This window comes from Myotis nattereri (genome assembly GCF_964212035.1).
Source record: "Myotis nattereri genome assembly, chromosome: 3".
Lineage (NCBI taxonomy): Eukaryota > Metazoa > Chordata > Mammalia > Chiroptera > Vespertilionidae > Myotis > Myotis nattereri.
Window position 1 is genome coordinate 156,204,658 of NC_138077.1, and position 12,029 is coordinate 156,216,686.

Consider the following 12,029-nt stretch of genomic DNA (forward strand, 5'->3'; position numbering starts at 1 on the left):
TAGACTATGAAATAACTTTAAATGCTACATTATTCTTTGTGCTTGAACTATGAAAAGGGGGAGAAAATAAATGGGAAAAATTAAAAAGTTTTTACAAATACGCTGTTCACAAAAGACATATCTACATTAGCAAGCAAGCATTCTCACCTTGGGCAGGATCAGGTGGACCAAACTCCAGAGAATATCGTAGAATGAAGTTATTGTTCCACACGTAGAGTTGGTTATCTCTGGGATTGTAATCCACTGCAGCGATATACTGGTACTGGTTGGGGAAGGGGACATCTACATATTCTCCTCGGTTTAATCGGGTATTGTAGATGTAGTCAATGGCGTTCTTGCCTGTTTCACTCTCATTGTCTTGATAAACTGACCTGACTACGTACAGGACTCCGCAGATCATAAAAGCGTTCGACGCAGCACGTTTGTCGTACACCGTCTCCCACGTCGCTTCGAATCGCAGAGTGTATGGATTCAGTTGGCTAATAACTATCATTCCATTGTTCTGTTCAGTGGCATAGATGACCCATAAGCCATTTTCATCAACTGCTAGGTCGATATCAGTCTTTCCTCCCCATCTATACGGTGAGGTATCATGGTAGTTGGCATAGTTAATTATGGCCTCTCCACTCTTAATTCTAGTCCTCAAATCAAATTTCACAATATTCCTCGTTCTTTCTTTGTTAAAGAAGACAGCACCATCATATACCACAAATCCAGTACCATCTACTCGATTTGGAAGTTTGTATGTTGTTGTTTGGCGACTGTTTTGGAAATCTTCTATAGAAGCATATTCTATTAAAGTATCGGTACGATAGGGAGTCCAGGGCATGAAATAAATTTTATCTGCGGCCTGAAGAGGGTCCTTGCACCAAGCACCTGCCTTTTGCTCAGCTTCATATATACATGGCGAATCCACAATTGCTTTCAAGGTCCCAGGGCACACAAAAACTAGCAGTCACAGAGAAAAGACAAGAATTAAGTCAAGTTAAAAAAATTACATAGGTAAACACAACTTTTAAGGATCATAAATCAAAAGAAAAAAATCATTTAATTAACATTCTATTTTTCCAAAGTGTATCCTTAAAACAAAGTACTGCCCTTCTTCCCTCAAGTTCCCATAATCAATGCACCAGCACACAGAGTGGTTGGGGCTTGTTTTCACACATATGAGTTAAGTGTAAGACCATTCATTATTGAGCGAAGCATTTACATTTTTGCTACGTGTTTTTATTTGATAATATGGTAATGTATGCTTTAAAACTTGAAGCGTTAGTGCACAACGGTGTACAAAATACTTTATTTTAAAACAAACTTCCCTGGCCCACTTATGAGCCCCCAAACCCTCCCCTTCCCTGGCCCACCTATGAGCCCCTAAAACCCCAAAGCAAAATAAACAAAATAGAACAAAAAAGCCCAATGTGAAGCCTTGTTTAGAACTTTTACAGAAGTTACACTGAAAACAAAGGAGCTTCGATTGAAGAAACAAATATTCGGAAAATGCAATTAGGAGCAGAGAAAAGTAAATACAAGGAAAGCAGTGATGAAGCAACCAGGATACCCTGTAACCATGGCATGCTATGGAGAGGGTTCTGGAAACCAGGCAAGATGGCACTTTAATAATAAAATATCCAAGGGTGTCAGAAAAAAGAGATAAAGGGTGAAAAAGGGCAGTTCCCCCTTGCCGACTTCAGAATTTTTATTCCATCACCAGATTTAGCAGTCACATAATCTCATTGTTAATAGTCGACTTCTTTAGGAGGTGCACTTATGAGATCCTGCTGATTACTTTAATGTCAGGAGTATTGCAGGGGAAGGGAAGGGAGGAGGTAACATCCATAAGGCACATAACAGGGAGCTGGGGTTCAGACTGTATACGTTATTTACCTTTTTGCTCCACTTCTATTTTAAGCATCGGAAGAAAAATAAAAAGAGTGCAAGGGAAAAAGAAAAAAGATTAAAATAAATTGACTATTAGTCTAAGACTGAATTCGTAATAGATGCTAAATATAGGAAGAATAAGAGCTGCACTACTTTGGATAAAGAGAAACACACAACAGGAAAACCTAGCAGGAGAAAGATTCTAAAGTTACATAAAAAAACATGGATCAATCATTTTAATAGATTAGGGAGGCAATACAAATATGTTGGCATGTTGCTTCACTTAGTGTACCTGAATAAATAATGAAATTCTTCACTAATGCATGGCATACATACTCTTGCCTTTGCAAAGTCACTCAGCATTCTTATCAAGTTTTACTTTTGTATGTACGCTATAGACACAAATGCATGCATAGGTGTATCATGACCATATATCCTATCATGTGAATTCAAATTACATTGACTAAAATGAGGTTAAGCATAATAACAGCAAAATATAGTTATAAAAAATTACAACTCAATTTTGGAGCTTAGGTCAAATTTAATGAATGTAGATATTGCTCCATTTCAACATTTTTCAAATATGTTTATATAACACGAAACATATAATTATGCATCTCAATACGTTGTAACTGTTTTTCCATTATTTTCTATTTCTACAAATATGCATCTGAACCATAAAAAACAATGCCTCCTTTACAGGAATATACAAATTTACCCCATCTATCCCAATAGGGATTTTGAAGGGTGGGATATGGTAATGCATTTCTTTTCCACTAATTATTAGTAAATTTAAGTAAAAAATTATATTATACTCCATAATATACAATTCTTATTAAATTCTCTATAACACATATCTCAAGTTGTAATACTAAGACTATTAAAAAAAAAGTAAGCAAAATACATACAAGGAAAAAGCAAGCACAGTAGGCAAGGAGAAAAAGGAAGAAAGAATTATGGTTAGCTCATTATGACATTGTCTACCATCATTAATTTACACAGAAAGCAAGCTCGCATGCAACAACAATCATACCAAGCATTCAAAGCAAATACCTTGACTCCACAGACCCCAGAAAAGGTAAATGCTTTCATAAAACAAACCTGATTAGTACAGTGATAAGCGAAAAAAATCCCCCCTCCAAGAAGTTTAAAGAAATGGATTATGCAGTTAAAGAAGGCTGCTACATGACATTCTTATTGGTAAATAGTATTCTAATAATTACAAACCACAAAGCACTATTTTAGATTGTATGTAGGCTTTGAAGTATGTTGCCTGAATTTCATAAAGTGTTCAGATTAATGTCTCTGCTGCTGCTGCTTCCCTTATTAAAATGCATTAGGGTGTGCTAGGACTTTATCTCCAAACTGATTACTCAAAGATACTGTAGTTGCACATTTCATTAAGATGTCTCAACTTGATTAATTTCTTAAACTTATAATAATTCAAGATTAAATACTGACCTCCTGAAATACCTTAGGGAGAAACATCACACTAATATTTTTGGCATAAAAATAGCATACTCCTTCCACATTAAGCTACCACCCCCCAACCCCATCCAACTTGGTGTATTTAACTACTTTCAGGAAACATACTTGCTCTATAATGTGTAATTCTGACTGCATCCGGTAAAAAGAAGAAATTAAGTGTTACTGACATGAAAAACTTTTTATAAACCATTAGTCCTAAAATTACTCCTCAGTGAAGAACAATATTATACCTGCTTGGAATCAATAATGAAGGGCGTGGTGGGAAAATGAGGATAAGAGAAATCATTAGTGTTTGACTGTTCAGACTTATATTTTTATACAGCTATATTCTTTTAGAAAAGGAGGATTTTACTGAAATAAATCAATTACATTGAAAGGATGGGAATAATACACTTTAAAATATGTTACATACTTAAAATAGAACTTAAAACAAGTTCAATAAAGGATGTAGAAAGTATATTTCATTTTCTATTAATTGAAAATGGAAGAGTTTTATTATTAGATAAATTAAACTGACAGTGCAGTTACTGAGTAAAATATTAAATAGGAAGGCTTTGTTTGTGATTTAACTGATATACTTATATTAAAAAAATAAAATGGGTATAGGTTGTATCTAATTTATAATTCTGATGAAAAATGAGAATATCCAAATATAAAGATAAAAACATAACTAAATACGCCGAAACCGGTTTGGCTCAGTGGATAGAGCGTCAGCCTGCGGACTGAAAGGTCCCTGGTTCGATTCCGGTCAAGGGCATGTACCTGGGTTGCGGGCATATCCCCAGTAGGGGATGTGCAGGAGGCAGCTGATCGATGTTTCTCTCTCATCGATGTTTCTAACTCTCTATCTCTCTCCCTTCCTCTCTGTAAAAAATCAATAAAATATATTTTAAAAAAACCAAAAACATAACTAAATAAAACCTTTGGTGATTAATGAATCAAATAAGATATGGATATTTAAAACAAATGTCCTTATATTATATATTTTTTAATATATTATAATTTTTATGAAAATCCAAAGCACAGGTATATGCTTTGGTACATCAAATCGGTACATTAAAATTCCTCAACCCAGAATAATACAAAATCACAATAAAATTAATGAAATTGGCATTAATTAGCATCTTCACATGCCTAATATATATGCAACTTGTCTTGAGACTGTGTGAAATAATTCATAATATATTTACTATTTTATAGACCAAACAAACATAAATACATGGCCCACTAACATCAGTGAAGAACTACATGGATGGGGAACACAAGAAATTTACCCAAGCAAACTAACGCCTATATACTCTGTAACTGAAGTGACACACTATTTCATTTTGAATAATCTCATGTTTACTCATTAATAATGACTTAGTTAACAGTAATGGTTATTTTTTCATCAAATAAAACTTGTAGCTAAAATTATGAAATCACTTTTATAATTTAGTGATAATCTGAAACAATATAACACAAAAATCAATGCCAAATTCTGCCTACAGAATATGAATTTCCAATCTGATTTTCTCCTTTATCCTACAAGGTCCTTATGAATTATTTTAAACTAATACATTCAATTACTAACAATTCTGTTAAGGATAAAGAATGCCCTGTGTACATATATTTTTGGCATAGACATTATCTAGGAAGGATTATATGTCAGATATAATACATATGCCTGTCTGTAAACATGCAAAATAAAACAAACAGGTTTTCCAATGGACTCTGTTGAGTAAATTAATTACTGAACTTTCAGAAGCATGAAAAATTTTCTGAATAGCTTTTTAAAGAGGAGAGAACAGTATGGGATATATAAGCTCCTGGAGAATTTGCTCTGGATAAAAACTGCCATAAAGCAAGATGGTAAGGAATACATAATAAATATTACCTAATGGTGACAATTTTTACCGACTAAGTATAGTGTAAAGGTTATGCAAATAGCACAAGTACAAAAACACTACTAAAACAAGGAGAAAATAAAAGCTACAGGCTTAAAATAAAAGCAAGTGTGAAGGATGGGTACTATGAACAGAACCATAAAGAAACAAAAGAACTGAGGAACAGAGAACAATCTAAAAAGATCAGAACAATCTAAAAAGATCCTTTGATTTATATTTTCATATTAGTAAAAATCATGCAATTGATAGTGTGTCACTACTGTACGGTATATAGAAGTTATAATTATATCAATTCTTTAGCAAGAAATGGTTTAAGAAAAGCCACAGACTTATTTCTGCCTTGTGCAAACTTCTAGAAAGGTAACAGCAAATTAATTCCCATGTTTTATTTAAAGGACAAAAACTAAAAAGAACCAATACTTCTCTGAGGATAGCTAATTGCAAGTTTAGTGCACAATGTAAAATAGTTCTGGAGAACTGGAAAAGTAAAATTTTGAAAGTTAGATGTTCCAGAAGATATCCACTTTTCCCTTTCTTACACAGCGCAAGAAATAACTTCAGTCTGAAAATAACATTCGCTTCACTCTGTTCTTGGTCTACAGACTAGGGAATGGGAACAGGCTCCAGAAAGAAACAATTCTTGGCAGCTCTGACTGATCCCACTGCTTGGGGATGGATGCTGTATTGCTGTATTCCTTTTCTAATGTGAAGACAGAAACCATGCTAAATTCAAGTGAACGTGACTTCATGGAACAAAATTTTGGTTAGCTTAAAAGAATACAGTGTTCTTCTAGTGGCACAGGAGAATGAGTATGTGAGCCACCAACACTACACACGGGAGAAATGACATCAAGGTCAGTACACTCAGTGTGGGCTTCCAATCCTACAAATGGTATAGAAAATACTGAAAACATAAAAAGCATCCATTTCACAGTAACACAGGAGGAGCACAGAGCAGGAATGAAAAGAAAAGATCATCTGTGTTTGGCCTTTAACTGATACCCCACAAAAAGCCAATTTATCAAAACTGTGGGTAGAAAAGAGAGAAACAGCGCCTTCACACAATGTAAGAATGCATTGCTATTGTATTGGACATAGTACATCCATTAGAATTTGGCCATTTGGTCATAGAAATACTGATGGTTTGGATGTAGGAATCTGTCAGAACTAGTGATCTAGTTTTGGAGGTTCTGGAAAAAGTAATTTCATTATTTAATTGGAATCCGATGATATTTTTTCCTGGAGGAAAGTGTACCAAAACTATCTCAAATGAATAAAATTGCTGCTAATGAACTTTTAATTCAAATTCCTACAAAATGCGGCAACATGACACTTTTTTTTTCAAGTTAAAAAGTACTGAATACAAGAACATTTTCAAACAAACTAGCTTATGAAAATTAGATAATAAACTAAAACATTTTAGTTGTCCAAAATGTACAAGGAAAGTATAGAATACAATTTAGAAGTATAAATTTTAAGGTTTGGAGGAAAACTGTACAGAATTAGACATTAGCTGACTCCTACTTAGGGCATTTCCAATTGAATTTTAAATATCCCTTTATGGACCTCACTATAAATGGATGTTAGGCCAAATTAAAAATAGAAATATGTGCACAATTCTGTCATATCTATGTTGCTTAGTGTTAAGATTCCATCACTGAATGTGGTCCAGAAATGCTCCATTAAGGACAAAGGAACCAAAAGGGAAGCACTGGCCTCAGTTACTGCAATGGTAGCTTTTCACAGGCACTGAAGTTACCACGACAGCAGGTAGCCATTCAAGTAGCTCACAATTAAAACCAAAGTCAATTCCTTCTTTACAAAACCGTGAGCCAAACCAATTTGTCAGCAACTGGTATCGGGCAAAAGTACAGATTTCTAGCTGCCCTATTGAATAGCTAATTCAAGTTTGTTTCCTGGAAAAAACACTAGCCTTAAAAGCCAAACACTTAAGAACACAGACAGACACTTGGCCAGCATGACAGGATGGCTTCCTTCCACACTTCGTGAAGCTAACTGGAGGCCCGAGTCTGTGAGCGCTCTGCATGCATAATGGGTTTTTAGGCCATAAACATATGCTTCTTTCACATGTGTAGTCTTTCAGCATCAACGAGGAATGCTGGAGAAGTGAAACAGATCAATTTCATACTTACTGTAAGGGACACATTCATACTGGACTTCAAGATATTTGTATGTTCCAGGACATGGATCAGGAAATACATCTGACCCAGTAACTACTATACACTGTGTTCGATTGTTGCACCTGGAAAACAAAACAAAATCAAACTTGTGTGACACAATAATGTAGTTGCTTATTTTTGCTAAAGGGACATAAAAGAGAACTGATTCATTTTTTCCTCAAGAAACTGGTACAAATTCAACTGACATTAGGTTGCTCATCATTATGAAAGAGTACAAAAGTCGTATTTGCTTTATGTTTTAATATTTGTTTTGTGGGTCACACTAGATTTTAACTCAAAGTAAAAAGAAAAGAGCTAATACATCTCTATTATTCTACTACACCTTTTAATTAGAAGTTTTAACATATTCAACTAGTGAAAAAAAAAGTACCAGGATACTCTCCATATTTAAGAATTAAAATCACAATAAAAATGTTACTATGACTGAACAGAAACATACGATCACAAACTGAATAGCCTGAAAGTAAGGTTTTTTTTGGTGGGTTTTGTTGTTGTTGTTTTGTTAATCCTCACAAGAGGCTATTTTTCCAGTGATTTTTAAGGAGAGTGGAAGAGAGAGGGAAAGACAGGAAGAAACATCAATGTGAGAGAAACACATAAATTGGTTGCCTCTTGCACGAGCCCCTATCAGGGCCCAGGCCAGGGAGGATCCTGCAACCAAGGTTGCAGCCCTTGAGCAGAATCGAACCTGGGACCCTTTGGTCTGCAGGCTGACGCTCTATCCACTGAACCAAACCAGCTAGGGCTGAAAGTAAGTTCTGACAACATAATAAAACAAAGGAGCTACCAGCTTTTGAAATTTATCCTCTAAATCCAGTTTGGTGTTAAGTTTCCTACTATAATACAGTCTATACTCTTGAAACCTACATTTAAACTGGCCGGTGTGGCTCAGTGGTTGAGCACTGACCTATGAACTGAGCATGGGCCACGAAGTTTCAATCGCACTGCACATGTGCGCCCGCACGTGGTATTTTGTGGAAGAGCCACACTCAAGGGGCCAAAGAGCCACATGTGGCTCGCGAGCCGCGGTTTGCCGACCACGGAACTAGGAGGTCGCAGTTCAGTTCCCACCGTGACACATACCCAGGTGGTGGGCTTGATCCCCAGTGTGGGGAGTACAGAGGCAGCTAATCAATGATTCTCTCTCATCATTGATGTTTCTATCTCTCTCTCTCCTTCTCCCTTCCTCTCTGAAATCAATAAAAACGTATTTTAAAAAAATAAATAAAGATTTATCATAGTGCCTGGCACATATTGAGTGTCTAAACATTGATTTACTCTTTCAATTTTCTAGATTAATGTGCTGGTACTATTAATATGATATGACTATGAAACTTGGTTCTTCTAAATTAAGACTCCCTGTAACATAACATTAAAAAGAATGTCACTGACGTGATGCCTAGTATGTCCTATTTATTACAAGTGGAAGTATTTTCTTATTTTTGTGTTGTCAGTAAATTATCAAGATTATTAGAATTAGGTTAGAATTCTAGGCAACATGGTATTTATTTAAGTTCTATGAATTTATCCAAATGATCTTTTTTATAAGCTTTTTAAAGGCAAGTAATATAAGTAATATAAGTAATATTTGCAGGCTTTTATTATATTTCCCAAAACTACATAAATTAAGAAGCAAAGCAAGCAGAACAAGAGCACTATACCAAAACTTATTTAACAATTTGAATACCAGACATCCTATAGTACATACAATAACTGGACTAGAAAATGGTAAAAAAAGAAGAAGAATGAAAAAGCAGCCAGTGTTTTTATTTATTTTTTATTTTTAAATATATTTTATTGATTTTTTACAGAGAGGAAGGGAGAGGGATAGAGAATTGGAAAATCGATGAGAGAGAAACACCAATCAGCTGCCTCCTGCACACCTCCTACTGGGGATGTGCCCGCAATCACGGTACATGCCCTTGACTGGAATCGAACCTGGGACCTTTCAGTCTGCAGGCCTGTGCTTTATCCACTGAGCCAAACCGGCAAGGGCCAGTGTTTTTATTTTTAAACTAGAGACCTGATGCACGAAATTCGTGCAAGATTAGGCTTTCCTTCCCCTGGCTGCCGGCATCGGCTTCCCTCTGGCAACCGGGTCTCGGGCTTCCTTCGCAGCCCTGGCTTCATCCAGAAGGATGTTAGTCTAATTAGCATATTATGCTTTTATTATTATAGATCCTTACCTGAGGACATGATTTTACTGACGGGGGGGTTGAGAGGGAAGAGAAAGATAGAGAGAGAAATGTTGATGTGAGAGAGCAATATTAATCAGTTGCCTCCCCCACTATTGAACCCACAACCTGGATATGTTCCCTGACCGGGAATTGAACCTGCCACCTTTTGGTATATGGGATGATGCTCCAATCAAATGAGCCACATAGGCCTGGGCGCAACCCAGTTTATAGCACAGCAAATAACTAAAGAACAGTGGAAGAACAACTGTGTCAGAGAGGTAAGTATGTTAACAAGTCAGGCACCTTAGAAGCTATTTCAACTTAAACCAGGTTGACTCTTCCTTAAAGAACAGCAAGACCTGAAAACCTCTACAGAATCAAAAAGGAAAATTTTATAGGTCAAGGTATATTATAAACGAGTCTTAAATATTAAATAAGTTATAAGTAATACTGTTTGTGTGAATACTAAGCTAACAATATATTTTCTCAAAAGTAATCTATAGTATTTGGTACCATATTTTTTAAAAAAGTATCATCTATATATATAAAAGCCTAAGCGACTGGACGACCAGAACGACTGGTCGCTATGATGCACTCTGACCACCAGGGGGAAGATGCTCAATGCAGGAGCTGCCCCCTGGTGGTCAGTGCACTCCCACAGCCAACCTCCTGTGGTCCCTTCCCCACCCCCACCCCCCCAGACGGCCAACCTCTTGTGGTTCCTCCCCCCGGCTGGCAGGCCCTGATAGCCCAATCAGGGTTGGCCCCCGGGCTGGGATGGAGAACCAGGGATGGGTGGAAGTGGATGTGGCCCCTTTCCCAGGGGAGCTGATGGCTTGCTCTGTCCCTCTCCCTGGCCGGCAGGCCCCGATCGGCCCACTGCCCACCTGCTGCAGTGGAAGGTGGAAGAAGGGAGGCGGGGAACCACGTGGTGTCTGGGAGCTGACGAGGGCGGCATCGGCATCTGGTGACCATTGCCACCTCTCTGGCCTAGCTCTGATCGGCCTGGACCCAATCAGCCCTGATCGCCGGCCAGGCCTAGGGACCCCACCCATGCACGATTTCATGCACCGGGCCTCTAGTACAAAATAATTTCCAAGAGCATGTATAATGTAAATGGTGCCCTGTCACATTCTGTATTTCTTATAAATTGGTTCAATCTCTTGAGGAAATTTGCCAATTGTTCTCAATTTAGTGTAAGTGAATTATTTTAACATAAATCACAGAACCAATTTTATATCCTAAAAATTTAAATAATAGAAGATTTAAGATTTCTCAATAGGTCAATATCTAATGTTTCAACTAATGTTTCATTCTCTCCTTTGTTAAATTTAGAGCAAAAAGAGATTTCGCTCCTTTTTATAAGTGTCTTAATCTCCCAGGGACCCTCAACGACTAGCCTAGTCCCCATAAAACCTAAAGTTCTTTAAATTTCTTTATTGTATATACTCATACCTACAAAGGCCCTCCCTTTACATAACCCTCATACCTTTCAGAATCAAAATAATCTAAACTCATCTGAGTTAGATCCCCTTTTATAAACTCCCTCAGTATACATTTTATAACCACTCAACAGTGTTAAGTCTGCCATGCTGCAAATGGTTTTAAAACGTATCTAAAAGATATTCATAGCAGAAATCCCCCCAAATAATTCCACTTGTTAGTAAACCTTCCATATATATCATCACTGTCCCCCTTCCCACAGAAGCTTCTTCTCACGTAATCAATCCAACAACAGGTGGGAGAGAGAGGAAATTATGCTCAAGGCTGAAATGCACAAAGAGCATGACGGACTTTGGACCAAGGCGAAGAAGGCTGTAGCTCAAAAAATTTGGGGATTTATATATTTTTTCAAAAATAAAGCATACTGATGATTACCCAGTTTTTTTCCACTAGAAGGTCAGAAAGAATAAATATGACTTTAATAAGGAATTCAAATTTTTCATTTTATATTTTTCAACGTCACAATATGTTGACAAGAAGTATACAAGGGACAAAGTATTCCTGCTTCCATTATTTCTTAAAAGACCAACACCATGTAAATGAAAAATAATTGCTCATACTTACTCTTTCTGATCTTTGTATTAGTCATCTCACCAAAATTACAGGTTCAAATAAGTGTTAAAAGCAATTACCACCATTACTAATCACACTGTTCAAAACATTCACTTTAAGACAGCAAATGGTATTAATTCTTGGGCTATCTTCCTAAGTACAATTGCAGGTAAGGAGACTTAATGGAGTTCCTGCAAGTAAAACTATGTATATTTCTAGAATTCATGGCATCTCAAGATGTCAAAAATCTTCATTTTTATGTGTCATATGTTTAAAAAATTAATCTTGTGGGGAAAAAAGTAAAGGGTTAATCAGCAAGAAGTGGAATGCAGAAGCATAAAAAT

The 12,029-nt window shown here is 36.5% G+C and overlaps 1 protein-coding gene across 1 annotated transcript in view; it reads right to left on the minus strand.

Moving 5' to 3' along the window:
* Positions 1-12,029, minus strand: part of ADGRL2 (adhesion G protein-coupled receptor L2) — a 190,586-nt gene that overhangs the window by 51,960 nt on the left and 126,597 nt on the right. Inside the window, exons 4-5 of the mRNA XM_081086246.1 lie at positions 7,406-7,515; positions 148-948 (exon numbers count right to left, since the gene is read on the minus strand). Coding sequence (XP_080942372.1) covers positions 148-948; positions 7,406-7,515 — 911 coding nt within the window. The remainder of the gene's footprint in view (positions 1-147; positions 949-7,405; positions 7,516-12,029) is intronic.